This window comes from Ranitomeya imitator, chromosome 3, assembly GCF_032444005.1.
Source record: "Ranitomeya imitator isolate aRanImi1 chromosome 3, aRanImi1.pri, whole genome shotgun sequence".
Classification (NCBI taxonomy): Eukaryota; Metazoa; Chordata; class Amphibia; order Anura; family Dendrobatidae; genus Ranitomeya; species Ranitomeya imitator.
In genome coordinates, this window is record NC_091284.1 from 797,289,851 (window position 1) to 797,305,500 (window position 15,650).

The 15,650-nt window shown below is 46.4% G+C and overlaps 1 protein-coding gene across 1 annotated transcript in view; it reads left to right on the forward strand.

Moving 5' to 3' along the window:
* Positions 1-15,650, forward strand: part of DYNC2H1 (dynein cytoplasmic 2 heavy chain 1) — a 552,714-nt gene that overhangs the window by 145,486 nt on the left and 391,578 nt on the right. Inside the window, exons 37-40 of the mRNA XM_069759211.1 lie at positions 2,632-2,831; positions 3,762-4,026; positions 5,238-5,445; positions 5,549-5,678. Coding sequence (XP_069615312.1) covers positions 2,632-2,831; positions 3,762-4,026; positions 5,238-5,445; positions 5,549-5,678 — 803 coding nt within the window. The remainder of the gene's footprint in view (positions 1-2,631; positions 2,832-3,761; positions 4,027-5,237; positions 5,446-5,548; positions 5,679-15,650) is intronic.

The window sequence follows — 15,650 nt, forward strand, 5'->3', positions numbered from 1 at the left end:
AAGAGTATCACCGCGCTGCTGACATTACACTGCTGGCATTACAGTGACACGGTGTGAACACTTACGCACGTGACTGCCATCGTTCCAGAGCGGAGTCTTATTGATGCATGCCGTGTGTTAGATATAGGTGAATTAGACCTTCTGGATCTCATATTTTTCATCATTTGAAGCTCTACAGTGATCATTCTCTAAGCAGCGGCACTTACTATGAGACGCCTGTGTGCGGTATAGTCCGTTGCAGCTCTGCACCTCTATTTGGTAATAATCAGTGACCGTTTCCTTTTTGGAAAAAATTGGAGAGTCTTATCTAGCAGTCCATACAACCCAGAGGCCTCTGAGGCTTGTATTCTGCCACCTCCATCTGTATAGCTGCAGTGTGGTCTTACATCATTAGCTGGTTTTGGCACAATTCCACACCCCTGCCCTCTCCTCTACAACGGCAATGCAGAGCTGTGTTTGTTGCTTGCTGGTAACAGATCAATGATGCAAAAATTAAAATCCTGTGTTGTGTTGCTGCCTATGACAAAAGATAATCCTTTGCAGTATGCATCAATAGAGGAGAATTTGCGGTTTCACCTCACTAATCTCTCAGCAGCAAAAAAAAAAAACACACCGCTCAACTAATATCAGCCCCTCTATGCACAGCCCTATCTTGCAAGATATCTTTCCTTTCTGTCCCCTGTATTAAGCTCATCCTGCAGTATGTCCCTCCTCTTGGCCCCCTGTATACAGCCCCTTCCTGCAAAAATGTCAACACTTTAGGGGACCAATAAATTCCAAAATATTCAATAAAGAAATAAATTTATTTCTAAGTGAGCAAAAACGAAGCCATTTAACCAACCCCAGTGCAACAAAAGGAGGAGAGTGGAAACCACTCAATAAGTTTAGCAAGACCAGCCACCAGAACTATGGACCAGCTTCAAAGAAATTACTAGCAAGGATATAAATTTAAAATTGTACTTTATTTGCAGCAGTTACAATATACATTGTGTGCACATGTTTAAGGACAATATATATATATAAATATATATATATATATATATATATATATATATATATATATATATATATAATTAGCAAACATACATAAAATCACTAAAATATATATATATATATATATATATATATATATATATATATATATATATATATATATATATATATATATATATATATATATATAGCAAAGTGCAATGTGCAAAAAAGGAAGAGAATAAATAGGAGTTCCTATACCTTTCGGGTGCCACCTGGTCCAAACAATGTGCACACCCCGACGCGCGTTTCGGATTAAGAATTCTTCGTCAGGGATTCTTCGTCTCCCTGACGAAGGATTCTCAATCCGAAACACACGTCGGGGTGTGCACATTGTTTGGACCAGGTGGCACCCGAAAGGTATAGGAACTCCTATTTATTCCCTTCCTTTTTTGCACATTGCACTTTGCACATTGTTGCTTCATACAGGTTTTTGTTGCCTGATGTATTTGGTCACGTTGACGTTAAGATATATGATTTTATAGTTAACCCCCATATTTTTGGGGTCACTTGTGGAGTTTTTTTCAATTATATTTAGTTTCACAGGAGACCTGTATATTATCTATATCCTTTCATGGTGCCCCTCATGCCTATCTAGGTTTTTATATATTAGTGATTTTATGTATGTTTGCTAGTATTTTTTTGTCCTTAAACATGTGCACACAATGTATATTGTAACTGCTGTAAATAAAGTACAAGATTAAATTTATATCCTTGCTAGTAATTTCTTTGAAGCTGGTCCATAGTTCTGGTGGTTGGTGTTGCTAGCCCCTTCCTGCAGTATGTTTCTCCTTTTTGTCCCCAGTATATACAGCCCATCCTGCAGTATGTCAATCCTCTCAGCCCCCTGTATATAGCCCCCCCCCAAAGGAATAGCTCTCCTTTATATCCCCTGTATACAGTCCATCCTGTAGTATATCTCTGCTCTCAGCCCTGTGTATATAGCACCCTCCTTAAGTATATCTATCCTTTTTGTCCCCTGTATATACAGCACATTCTGCAGCAGTATATCTCTCCTCTCAGCACCCTAGACAGCCCCATCCGGCAGTATATCTTTCCTCTCAACCCCCTGTTTACATCGACATCTAGCAATATATCTTTTTTCTTAGCCCCTGTATATAGCCCCATCCTGCAGTACATCGCTCCTCTTATTTACCAGCATGAAGGCACCGCTGCTTCCTGGTATGAGCGGGACTGCGCTGCACATGAGCGACCCTGGAGCCTGGAACTACAGGATGGTCCCAATGGCAACTAGAGGGTAATCCGAGCCTGGAGGGGCATCCTAAGGGGGGGACCTGTACAAAATGGGAACGATTTAAAAATGGGTGACATTGGTACAAATTAATAAATATTTATGAACATTATTTTAGGACCTCATTATGATTTTGGGAATCCCCCTTTCAGATATAAGTACATATTGCCCACTTTGTAGGGACATACAAACTAATTGCCTGTACTTTGTTGCACAGGCCATGACATTACATTGGTCATTGATGAGTAGGTATGGTTGATGGTGTGTTTTATCTTCGCCCGGTCATATATTCCTTGTAGACATTTGTCCCCGTATATCTGTAGCTCACACGTCTGTTTCCCTCCCAGTCAGTGAGAGCCATATTGTGGTCCAGGCTCTGAGGCTTAACACCATGTCCAAGCTGACGTTCGCTGACTGCTCTCGATGCGATGCTTTGATTAAGGATGTTTTCCCTGGAATTGATTTTAAAGATGTGGAGTATATAGAACTAAGTGCAGCCTTACAGCAGGCGTTTGAGGAGGCAAATCTAGAAATCATACCCAGCCAGGTAAGCTCATTGCATTACCATAGAGAGTGAGGGGGGATTATTGAGCTCGCCGTACATTGTTAAAGGGGCTTACCCACAATCCACATGTATGAATGTTAGATGTCTGGGACCCCCACTGATCTCTGGGACCTCCACGTCTATGAATGTTAGATGTCTGGGAACCCCACTGATTCCCAGGACCCCTACTGATCCTCGGGACCCCTACTGATCCTCGGGACCCCCACTGATCCCAGGGACCCTCGGGACCCCTACTGACCCTCGGGACCCCTACTGACCCTCGGGACCCCTACTTACCCTCGGGACCCCTACTGACCCTCGGGACCCCTACTGATCCTCGGGACCCCTACTGATCCTCGGGACCCCCACTGATCCCAGGGACCCCTACTATCCTCGGGACCCCTACTGACCCTCGGGACCCCTACTGATCCTCGGGACTCCTACTGATCCTCGGGACCCCCACTGATCCCAGGGACCCCTACTGATCCTCGGGACCCCCACTGATCCCAGGGACCCCTACTATCCTCGGGACCCCTACTGATCCTCGGGATCCCTACTGATCCCCGGGACCCCTACTGATCCTCGGGACCCCCACTGATCCTCGGGACCCCCACTTTTCTCTATAGCACCCACCCCACTGATGACTGTGATTCCCATTGATCGTTGTGAACCACTGGCTGATCACTGAACCCCTTTTCCCCTATGTATGGCTCTATATAAAGTATGAGTCCACTAACCCTACGTCTCCAAAGATCAACAAAACAGCTGAAGTGGTGCAGAGATCAATGGAGCTCTTCTGTGTTATCATTTTAGTGATCTTCTAATCCGAGCCCTTGCCGATCAAAAATTCCGATAGCCATGCTTATTTATTTTTATTTTTTTTTCATTATGACATGTTGTTGGTCCTTTCACATGTTCCCCTTGTCTGCACAGCTTAAGAAAGCTTTGGAGTTATATGAGCAGCTTCGCCAAAGAATGGGAGTAGTAATTGTTGGTCCAAGTGGTGCTGGCAAATCTACTCTATGGCGCATGTTGCGAGCCGCCCTTGGAAAGACTGGAAAGATTGTAAAACAGTATACTATGAATCCTAAAGCTATGCCCAGACACCAGCTGCTCGGACACATAGACATGGATACCAGAGAGTGGTCGGATGGCGTCCTTACCAACAGTGCACGTCAAGTGGTCCGAGAGCCTCAAGGTGAGTCAGTTCTGCAATAAAGTTGTGCCTCTATGTTACTGATGTGTGCTTCTAAGCTTGCGAAGAAATAGAGGTCCATGGACAATGAATGAAGCAGAGGAGCGCTGTACAGTGCTTAGCAGTCCCATAGACAATGAATAAAGCAGCAGTGTGCTGTACAGTACTTACCAGTCCATAGACAGTGAATGAAGCAGAAGAGCGCTGTACAGTGCTCAGCAGTCCCATAGGCAATGAATGTAGCAGCAGTGTGCTGTACACTACTTACCAGTCCATAGACAATGAATGAAGCAGAGGTGTGCTGTACAGTAATCAGCAGTCCCATAGACAATGAATGAAGCGGAGGTGCACTGTACAGTTCTCAGCAGTCACATAGACAATGAATGAAGCGAAAGTGCACTGTACAGTTCTCCGCAGTCCCATGGAGAATGAATGATGCAGAGGTGTGCTGTACAGTTCTCAGCAGTCCCATAGAGAATGAATGAAGCGGAGGTGCCCTGTACAATTCTCAGCAGTCCCATAGACTATGAAGCAGAGGTGACCCGTACAGTTCTCAGCAGTCCCATGGAGAATGAATGAAGTGGCGGTGCGCTGTACAGTTCTCAGAAGTCCCATTCACCTTGAATGAAGCAGAGGTGCACTGTACAACACTCAGCAGTCCATAGACAATGAATAAAGCAGCGGTGTGCTGTACTGCGTTCTCAGCAGTCCCACAGGCAATGAATGAAGTGGATGTGCGCTGTACAGACCATAGCAGTCCCATAAACAATGAATGAAGCAGAGGTGCACTGTACAGTTCTTAACAGTCCCATAGACAATGAATGAATAGGAGGTGCACTGTACAGCGCTCAGCATTCCCATTGACAATGAATGAAGAGGTGCACTGTACAGCGCTCAGCAGTCCCATAGACAATGAATGAGGAGGAGGTGCACTGTACAGCACTCAGCAGTCCCATAGACAATGAATGAAGTGGAGGTGCACTGTACAGCGCTCAGCATTCCCATAGACAATAAATGAAGAGGAGGTGCACTGTACAGCGCTCAGCAGTCCCATAGACAATGAATGAAGAGGAGGTCATTTTCAGGATCACCGTGGAAGTCAAATGTCCAGTGATCAATAAGCTTTTTCTCCTGTATGAGGGATAGTATGGATTCTGAGAATCCCCTCTGTATTATGCGGTCTTAACCCTCCTTCCTTACATCTATGTACTCAGAGATCAGCTCCTGGATCATTTGTGATGGTGACATTGACCCCGAGTGGATTGAATCCCTAAATTCCGTCCTCGATGACAACCGCCTGCTCACCATGCCCAGCGGGGAGAGGATTCAGTTTGGTCCGAATGTAAATTTTGTGTTTGAAACTCACGACTTGAGCAGCGCTTCTCCGGCCACCATCTCCAGAATGGGAATGATATTCTTAAGGTAGTCGTCGTGTCCGCCCCTCGGGGACTAGTTCTGTTCATCCATTTTCATGCCGTGTTATCTTTACTGAAATAACTGCGTTTTTCCTCTCTCCCCTGAAAAGTGATGAAAACACCGATCTGAACTCTCTGATCCGTTCGTGGCTCCGGGGACGGCCGGAAGCACACAGGCATAATCTGGAGAGCTGGATCGGAGACTATTTTGAGAAGGCTTTAAATTGGGTTCTTAAACAGGTACATTACCAAGAAATATGTGCCGCTCTTCATTTTATGTCTTCCCTGGGTCATTGGCAGTATATTAAATGCCCCGCTGGCAGAAGAAGTGTGAAATGCTGTAGTTCTCCATGCTGCCGACTGTGACAGAATTAAATGGTTTGATGTGTTCCTGGCTGGTCTGCAAGTGGAAGGGAGAAGTATAACTTCTGCTCATAATATTGTAATGAAACGAGCAATTCTACCCTGTGTGTCTCGCCAGCCGCACGCAAATTAACACTCAGGGCTCCTTTCATAAACCTTACACAAAAAAAGCCATTGCTGAATATTTTAAAGTACTGATCAAAATGAAATTGTCCGTGGGTGAAAGTCTTCAGTTCTTATAATGAGACATCTCGCCTAAAGCCACCGCCGCCCGCGCCGTGTGCCTGCATGCTAAATACTTACATGGCTGGCTGGGACAAAATGTGTCTCCCTTCAGTTAAGTGGCAGCTCGTTACAGCATCGGGCTGTCTGTTACAATGTAGCACAAGTAAAGCCCCCTTCACATTGTAAAACCGTACCGTAAATGTTTTTTTTTTCTTAATTTATTTTTTTCCTGGTGTTTTATAAGTTTTTAGACAATCATAGGGGAAAATGGCATAAAAAAAGTGCCATACCCACATCTTGGTGCATTTGGAAACAAAAGCAAATACTTTCTATGTAATACATTATATTTTTCACAACAAGCTTATATATCTTCTGCCTCGGTGAGTTCATAAGGCAAGCAGGGACATTCTAGAGAGAGAAGATCCCCAAGCATAGCTTGAAGCAGGTTTCTCAGTGTCTCAGATGTTAAGTTACAGCTCTGATCTCCTGGTCTAACCTCCTTCATGATTAGTCAGTGCTGGCTATAGAGCACAGATGACTCTCCACGCCCATCAGATAAGGGTTTCTCAGTGTCTGAGATGTTAAGTAAAGGTACCGTCACACTGAACAACTTAACAACGATAACGATAGCGATCCGTGACGTTGCAGCGTCCTGGATAGCGATATCATTGTGTTTGACACGCAGCAGCGATCATGATCCTGCGGTGACATCGCTGGTCGGAGCTAGAAGGCCAGAACTTTATTTCGTCGCTGGATCACCCGCTGACATCCCTGAATCGGCGTGTGTGACGCCGATCCAGCAATGTCTTCACTGGTAACCAGGGTAAACATCGGGTTACTAAGCGCAGGGCCGCTATTAGTAACCCGATGTTTACCCTGGTTACCATTGTAAATGTAAAAAAAAAGAAACACTACATACTTACATTCCGGTGTCTGTCGCGTCCCTCGCCGTCAGCTTCCTGCACTGACTATGAGCGCCGGCCATAAAGCACAGCGGTGACATCACCGCTGTGCTCTGCTTTACGGCCGGCCCTCACAGTCAGTGCGGGAAGCTGACGGGGAGGGACGCGACAGACACCGGAATGTACAATGGTAACCAGGGTAAACATCGGGTTACTAAGCGCGGCCCTGCGCTTAGTAACCCGATGTTTACCCTGGTTACCCGGGGACCTCGGCATCGTTGGTCACTGGAGAGCTGTCTGTGTGACAGCTCTCCAGCGACCACACAACGACTTACCAACTATCACGGCCAGGTCGTATCGCTGGTTGTGATCGTTGGTAAGTCGTTGTGTGGTCGCTGGGGAGCTGTCACACAGACAGCTCTCTCCAGCGACCAGCGACCAACGATCAGGGGAACGACTTCGGCATCGTTGAAACTGTCTTCAACGATGCCGAAGTCCCCCTGCAGCACCCGGGTAACCAGGGTAAACATCGGGTTACTAAGTGCAGGGCCGCGCTTAGTAACCCGATATTTACCCTGGTTACCATTGTAAAAGTAAAAAAAAACCTAAATACTCACAGTCTGATGTCTGTCACGTCCCCCGCCGGCGTCCACAGGGTTAAAACTGCTTTCGGCAAGAGCGCTGCTAATGCATGCGCTGCTGCCGAGCGCTTCCCTGCACTGACTGTGCCAGCGTCGGCAGTAACAGTGGTGACGTCACCGCTGTGCTCTGCTTTACGGCCGGCGCTGGCAGCGCTCCTGACGAAAGCAGTTTTAACCCTGTGGACGCCGGGGGACGTGACAGACATCAGAATGTGAGTATGTACTGTTTTTTTTTTTTTTTTTAACTTTTACAATGGTAACCAGGGTAAATATCGGGTTACTAAGCGTGGCCCTGCGCTTAGTAACCCGATATTTACCCTGGTTACAAGTGAACACATCGCTGGATCGGCGTCACACACGCTGATCCAGCGATGACAGCGGGTGATCAGCGACCAAAAAATGGTCCTGATCATTCCCCAACGACCAACGATCTCCCAGCAGGGGCCTGATCGTTGGTCGCTGTCACACATAAAGAGATCGTTAGCGGGATCGTTGCTACGTCACCAAAAGCGTGACGTTGCAATGATATCGTTAACGATATCGTTATGTGTGACTCCAGCTTAAAGCTTAACCTCCTTCGTGATTAGTCAGTGCTGGCTATAGAGGACAGATTAGGGTACCGTCACACTATACGATTTACCTACGATCACGACCAGCGATACGACCTGGCCGTGATCGTAGGTAAATCGTAGTGTGGTCGCTGGGGAGCTGTCACACAGACAGCTCTCACACAGACAGCTCTCCAGCGACCAACGATGCCGAGGTACCCGGGTAACCAGGGTAAACATCGGGTTACTAAGCGCAGGACCGCGCTTAGTAACCCGATGTTTACCCTGGTTACCAGCGTAAAAAAAAACAAACAGCACATACTTACATTCTGGTGTCCGTCAGGTCCCTTGCCGTCTGCTTCCCACATTCACTGACTGCCGGCCGTAAAGTGAAAGTGAAAGCACGTCACCGCTGTGCTCTGCTTTCACTTTACGGCCGGCAGTCACTGAGTGCGGGAAGCAGACGGCAAGGGACAGACACCGGAATGTAAGTATGTGCTGTTTGTTTTTTTTTACGCTGGTAACCAGGGTAAACATCGGGTTACTAAGCGCGGTCCTGCGCTTAGTAACCCGATGTTTACCCTGGTTACAAGCGAACGCATCGCTAGATCGCATCGCTAGATCGCTAGATCGGTGTCACACACACCGATCTAGCGATGCCAGCGGGAGATCCAGCGACAAAAGAAAGTTCTAAACGATCTGCTACGACGTACGATTCTCAGCAGGATCCCTGATCGCTGCTGCGTGTCAGACACAGCGATATCGTAACGATATCGCTGGAACGTCACGAATCGTACCGTCGTAGCGATCGAAATGGCAGTGTGTGACGGTACCCTAACTCTCACGCCCATCAGATAAGGGTTTCTCAGTCCACAAATTAGAAAATAGCCGACAGCACATCAGATATGTGAATGCAAGTCCTAGTTCCACTGGACGTAATGGAAAAAGTACATACAGTCATGGCCAAAAGTATTGACATCCCTGCAATTCTGTCAGATAATACTCAGTTTCTTCCTGAAAATGATTGCAAACACAAATTATTTGGTATTATTATCTTCATTTAATTTGTCTTAAATGAAAAAACACAAAAAGAATTGTCCTAAAGCCAAATTGGATATAATTCCACACCAAACATAAAAAAGGGGGTGGACAAAAGTATTGGCACTGTTCGAAAAATCATGTGATGCTTCTCTAATTTGTGTAATTAACAGCACCTGTAACTTACCTGTGGCACCTAACAGGTGTTGGCAATAACTAAATCACACTTGCAGCCAGTTGACATGGATTAAAGTTGACTCAACCTCTGTCCTGTGTCCTTGTGTGTACCACATTGAGCATGGAGAGAAGAAAGAAGACCAAAGAACTGTCTGAGGACTTGAGAAACCAAATTGTGAGGAAGCATGAGCAATCTCAAGGCTACAAGTCCATCTGCAAAGACCTGAATGTTCCTGTGTCTACCGTGCACAGTGTCATCAAGAAGTGTAAAGCCCATGGCACTGTGGCTAACCTCCCTAGATGTGGACGGAAAATAAAAATTGACAAGAGATTTCAATGCAAGATTGTGCGGATGTTGGATAAAGAACCTTGACTAACATCTAAACAAGTTCAAGCTGCCCTGCAGTCCGAGGGTACAACAGTGTCAACTCGTACTATCCGTCGGCATCTGAATGAAAAGGGACTGTATGGTAGGAGACCCAGGAAGACCCCACTTCTTACCCCGAGACATAAAAAAGCCAGGCTTGAGTTTGCCAAAAGTTACCTGAAAAAGCCTAAAACGTTTTGGAAGAATGTTCTCTGGTCAGATGAGACGAAAGTAGAGCTTTTTGGGCAAATGCATCAACATAGAGTTTACAGGAGAAAAAAGGAGGCATTCAAAGAAAAGAACACGGTCCCTTATACCAAGGAAGGTGACGGGCACAAGGGGGCATTCTTTGCGTCTGGAGGAGAGAAGGTTTTTCCACCAACATAGAAGAGGATTCTTTACTGTTAGGGCAGTGAGAATCTGGAATTGCTTGCCTGAGGAGGTGGTGATGGCGAACTCAGTCGAGGGGTTCAAGAGAGGCCTGGATGTCTTCCTGGAGCAGAACAATATTGTATCATACAATTATTAGGTTCTGTAGAAGGACGTAGATCTGGGTATTTATTATGATGGAATATAGGCTGAACTGGATGGACAAATGTCTTTTTTCGGCCTTACTAACTATGTTACTATGTTACTATGTTACAGTCAAACATGGTGGAGGTTCCCTGATGTTTTGGTATGGCTTTGCTGCTTCTGGCACAGGACTGCTTGACCGTGTGCATGGCATTATGAAGTCTGAAGACTACCACAAATTTTGCAGCATAATGTAGGGCCCAGTGTGAGAAAGCTGGGTCTCCCTCAGAGGTCATGGGTCTTCCAGCAGGACAATGACCCAAAACACACTTCAAAAAGCACTAGAAAATGGTTTGAGAGAAAGCACTGGAGACTTCTAAGGTGGCCAGCAATGAGTTCAGACCTGAATCCCATTGAACACCTGTGCAGAGATCTAAAAATGGCAGTTTGGAGAAGGCACCCTTCAAATATCAGGGACCTGGAGCAGTTTGCCAAAGAAAAATGGTCTAAAATTCCAGCAGAGCATTGTAAGAAACTCATTGATGGTTACCGGAAGCGGTTGGTCGCAGTTATTTTGGCTAAAGGTTGTGCAACCAAGTATTAGGCTGAGGGTGCCAATACTTTTGTCCGGTCCATTTTTGGAGTTTTGTGTGAAATGATCAATGTTTTGCTTTTTGCTTCATTCTCTTTTGTGTTTTTACATTTAAGACAAATTAAATGAAGATAATAATAACAAAGAATTTGTGATTGCAATGATTTTCAGGAAGAAACTGAATATTATCTGACAGAATTGCAGGGGTGTCAATACTTTTGGCCATGACTGTACCAAAAAAGAAGTGAAGGACAGCATCCAATCCGGGTGAAATATCAAAAATTATTTATTTTGCTAGGTGCAACGTTTCAACCTTATAAGGTCTTTTTCAAGCTTGAAAAAGACCTTATGTGGTTGAAATGTTGCATCTGGCAAAATAAAGAATTTTTGATTTTTCTCCCGGATTGGATGCTGTCCTTTGCTTCTTTTAAGGGTTTCTCAGTGTCTGAGATGTTAATTTACAGCTTTGATCTCCTGGTTTACCCTCCTTCGTGATTAGTCAGTGCTGGCTATAGAGGACAGATGACTCTCACGCCCATCAGATAAGGTCGAAGTGGGCGGAGGGACGGCACAACTTAGGGTACCTTCACACATAACGATTTCGTTAACGATATTGTTGCTTTTTGTGACGTAGCAACGATATCGTTAACTAAATCGTTATGCGTGACAGCGACCAAGGATCAGGCCCCTGCTGGGAGATCGTTGGTCGCTGGAAATGATCAGGACTTTTTTTTGGTCGCTGATCACCCGCTGTCATCGCTGAATCGGCGTGTGTGACGCCGATCTAGCGATGTGTTCACTGGTAACCAGGGTAAACATCGGGTTACTAAGCGCAGGGCCGCGCTTAGTAACCCGATGTTTACCCTAGTTACCATTGTAAAAGTTAAAAAAAACAAACAGTACATACTGACATTCCGGTGTCTGTCCCCCGGCGTCAGCTTCCCTGCACTGTGTCAGCGCCGGCCGGCCGTAAAGCAGAGCACAGCGAGGACGTCCCTGCGCTTAGTAACCCGATGTTTACCCTGGTTACCCGGGGACTTCGGCATCGTTGGTCGCTGGAGAGCTGTCTGTGTGACAGCTTTCCAGCGACCACACAACGACCTAACAGCGACGCTGCAGCGATCGGCATCGTTGTCTATATCGCTGCAGCGTCGCTAAATGTGACGGTACCTTTAGTTTCAGTGTGTCACATTGTAATCCCTTCTATCAGCTTTGCTGTACTTCCCCTTCCCCACATTGCCTGTCCAGAAGTGAGAGCTCAACTTGTAAGATAAGCTCGTGATACACTACGCGGTGAAATTCATAATTGTTCCTAAAGTCTCTGGAATAAGAGGATATTTGTACTTACCGTTAATCTTGCAGCCTTCATTGGGGGCGCAGGAGACCATGGTGTAGGCTGCTGCTGCCATGCCAGGAGGCTGACTCTAAGAATTACAAGTATGAAAAAAGTTGTCTACTCTACACCCACCTACAGACAACCGAGCTATTCCGTTAGTGAGAAAAGCAATGCAGTTCTTTAATAATATGCACGTGCACCCACCATGGCAACATGGGTAGGTGCTGTGTCCCCCATTGAAGGCTACAAGACAGAGATTTTTTGGTAAGTACAAATATCTCCAGATTAAGATCCTAGTGATCCAAGACTGCTCCCCAACCGAGTAGTCTGGCGTCATGATCTGCCAGGAAGGAACGACTGAGAAAAATGAGGGTCGAATCCTGCCACCATAACTGGGACTGTTTGATCTGGGGAGAAAGGCAATTAAGACGATTCAGTGAGAAGACCTACTTGTTCTAGCATAAAAGTAGGGACAGCTGCACTGGTCTGGTGTGGAACTGGGCAAACAAGATTGCTTTGATGGCTGCCACCATACTGGGCAAACAAGATTGCTTTGATGGCTGCCACCATACTGGGCAAACAAAATTGCTTTGATGGCTGCCACCATACTGGGCAAACAAGATTGATTTGATCGCCGCCACCATATTGCTGAGAATCCACATGCAGAAGCTGATACGAAGGAGATAGGTAGCACAGGAACTGGATGCTTGTCTGCAGGCTGACATCTTGTCTGCTGGAAGGAGAATTCTTGTTTTGGTCTATGTAGAACGGCATTCCCAGGAAGATGATACACTGAGATGGAATCATAAATGGCTTTGATTGACAATCTGAACTGAGAATGTGTGTCCACTGTGATCTGCAGACTCCGTAGATTCTCATAGTAAGAGGGAGTCTTCACTAGAATGTCATCCATGTAGGGGATGACTACTATCCCCCTGACACGGAGAAAAGCCATGACGGAAGCCACGACCTTTGTGAAAACCTGGGGAGCCGTGGCCAACCTGAAGGAAAGGGCCACTAAATGAAAGTGGGACTGTTTGACAGCAGAGCAGAGAAACTTCTGGTGAGCTGGAAAAAATGAGAATGTGGAGATAGGCATCCTGAATGTCCACTGAGGAAAGACATTTTCCAGGTTTGCACAACTGAGCGAAGAGACCCCATTCTGAATCTGTGTAAACTTTTATGTCTCGTATGGGATGGTCTGAACATTCCTTTTTGGGGACAACAAAAAAGTTGGAATAAAAACCTTTAAACCTGTCTAAGGTAGGAACCAGAACAATGACACCTGACTGGAGAAGAGAGAAAATGGCCTGGAAAAAAAAGTCCACCAAGGAGAGGGGTTCCTTGGGGAATGAGATAGAATTTTCTACTCCACCATTTTTTTCCTATCTTGTAGCTCGAGGAAATTATTTACTTGACCCAGGCGTCATTGATTGTGAAGAGCCACACGTCCTGGAACAGGAGGAGGCGCCTGCCAACCCGAAGAGGGATCCTGTATAGGGGTGTCCCATTATGCAGAGGAGGATCTGTTGCACGATAATTTAGGGAGGATGGAGGGTGAGGGCACCAGGAAGGAGTTAGCTTGAAGAATGGGCTCTTCTTTTTCTTTTCTAGTTTTACTTGGCGAGTTGGGAGGAGCTGTAGAAAGGAGCAACACTGATGAGGCTTTCAATTGGACGAAGCCTGTGGCATCTGAAATGATCTTGTTCGGCTTTTTCCTGAAGAGGCGAGATCCACGGTAGGTTAAGATGGGGAGGGATTGTTTACATCTGTAGTTGGCATTCCATGCCTTTTGCCAAAGAGTACAGTGAATAGCCACCATATTGTTCTAAGCTTGTGTTGAGCAGACACTCAAGAGAGGCAGAATTAAGGTACTTGCCTGCCTGAGTGATCTGGTCTGCGAGGTCTGTCAGCTCCGATGGAGGGGAAAAGGAAATGATACCTTGGCATAGATGCTTTGCCCAGGCCGTGATTGCCTTGGCAACCCAGGCCGCTGCATAGGAGGAACGGGTAGATAAACCTGCAGCTTCAAAGGCGGATTTGACTAAGAATTCCACGTGAAGTCCTTTAGAGACAGTGCATTGGAGATTAAGATCGTGGTCCTTGACGGTCTAGACACAGGAGGATCAACCGAGGGAGAACAGGACCAGGTGGCAACCAGATCTGTAGAAAAGGGGACAAAATCTCCATACGGTTACGTGTGTGAAAACGTTTTTCAGGTTGAATTCACTCCTTGTCCAGGACTTCATTGACTTTAGAGTGGATAAGCAAACATTTGGAGGGACATCTGAGCCTCCTGATTGATACGGAGTCTGCAAGGGATGACCGGTCAATCTCTTTTATGTTAGCGGTTTGCGTAATAGCGCAAACAAGACTGTCGACCGTGTCTTTCAGCTTTGAAGCCTGAGCGGAATCCTGGTCTGAATCAGAATGGTCGATCCGATTACCGGAGATGACCAAGCCTCAGAGAGATTGTGATGGTGAGTGTAGACTTGGAGTTGTCGAGAGAGACTGAGACCTGCATGAAGAACTCAGTCTGGGATGCTTGGACCTCTAACTCTGAGTAGTTGGTGGGTGTGACTCACTCTGAATAGTGGTCGAGGTACCTGGGGCAGAGGTGGCAATGGATTGCCGCTGCATGATGTGGACCAGGGTCTGGTACACCTTTTGTCAAATCTGTAACAGACTTCGAGTCGTTAATGGCCCAGGCTGGGTGGGGGTCACCCTGTCATTGGAGGCTGCGGGGAACTCCTGTGCTATGGCGGGGATACAGGCAACGCAGGACACCATGGGTTGGCCCCATGGGAATTTTGCTTACGGAATACACAAACAAAGAGGGAAAAAGATAGTGACAGGCAGGAAGGGCTGAACGCTTGCCAAAAAAAAGGGAGAGACTAGCTCTTGTTGCCTACCAGTGCTGGAGACCTGTCTTCTAGGGCAGAGGAGCTCTGGAGTAAATGTCCTGGTGACAGCAGGGGAGACGACCCACATAAAACGCTCCTGGAGGGTCCACATAATGCTGCAGGGGAAGAAAATGAAGCTGCCCTGGATGGTGGATGGATTGGGGACACGACAGGGCAGGAAAATTACCCGCTCGATTATCTGATTGGCCAGGGAGAAAGGAGTTGTTGCCTACCTGCTCCATTGCGCCGCAACTGAACCTGGGGGATAAATTTGAGACCTTACCCCCGGAGAGCCTTCAAAAGGCCACAGAAGTCATAAAAGGGACCTGGGGAAGGGAAGAAGCCTGGAAGAGGCGTTAGAAAAAAGACCGAAAGAGAATGAGAAAAAGATGGGAGAAAGATTGAAAAATATTGCGATGGGAAAAAACATCACTGGAAGGGAAAGGAGCTGGCACAATGCAACATGATGTGGTGGGAAGATCCACATGACTGTCCAGAGGGATGAATACCGGATTCTTTGCAAGGATGATGTTCAGTGCGGTATTCGCTCCATGCACGCGCCTGCTCTGGCGTGCAACGCAGGCAGAAGAAGAAAAGGCAAGGACCG